We start from the raw sequence: 657 nt of genomic DNA on the forward strand, positions 1-657 counted from the left end.
TTACTTAAGGAGAGACAGCAGCAGCAGCAGCAGCAGCAGCAGCAGCAGAAGCAGCAGAAGCAGCTGCAGCAGAAGCAGCAGCAAATGAAGAGACAGAAAAAGAAGGAAGACAAGCAACAGACTAGCTCTATACACAACGGTGCAGCAGCAGCAGATACTGCAGCAGCAGCAGCAGTAGATACTGCAGCAGCAGCAGCAGCAGATACTGCAGCAGCAGCGCAAACAACAGGCAGTGCGTAATCGGATGCTTCTCCAGCCATGCAGCAGCAGCAGCAGCAGCAGCAGCAGACATAGCAGCAACAGCAGCAGCAGCAGCAAGGGTGCGTGTGAGCCCCTAAAGTATCCGTCTCCTTCGGGCGAGGGGCCCCTAAACCCTAAACCCTAAACCCTTTATCTGTTTTTTTTTTTTTTAATTTCTTTTTATATCGTCTCTAAACCCTAAACCCTAAACCCTCGTTGCTTCTTTCTGCTGAGCTCCCCTCTCTGCCTTCTGGGGGGCCCCCTCTATCTACTAGGGGCCCCCCTATATCTGCTGGGGGCCCCCCTATATCTACTGGGGGCCCCCCTGGGGCTGCTGGGGGCCCCCCGGGTTGCTGGGGCCCCCGGGGGTTGCTGGGGGCCCCCAGACTTGCTGGGGGCCCCCAGACTTGCTGGGGG

The 657-nt window shown here is 57.1% G+C and overlaps 1 protein-coding gene across 1 annotated transcript in view; it reads left to right on the top strand.

Moving 5' to 3' along the window:
* Positions 1 to 240, top strand: part of EMH_0044210 (uncharacterized protein) — a gene marked incomplete at both ends in the record, with an annotated part of 2,656 nt that extends 2,416 nt beyond the window's left edge. The window contains one exon of the mRNA XM_013495932.1: positions 10 to 240. Coding sequence (XP_013351386.1) covers positions 10 to 240 — 231 coding nt within the window. The remainder of the gene's footprint in view (positions 1 to 9) is intronic.
* Between the last annotated feature and the right edge of the window lie 417 nt (positions 241 to 657).

Source organism: Eimeria mitis, genomic scaffold, assembly GCF_000499745.2.
Source record: "Eimeria mitis Houghton genomic scaffold, Emh_scaff1828, whole genome shotgun sequence".
Taxonomy (NCBI): domain Eukaryota; phylum Apicomplexa; class Conoidasida; order Eucoccidiorida; family Eimeriidae; genus Eimeria; species Eimeria mitis.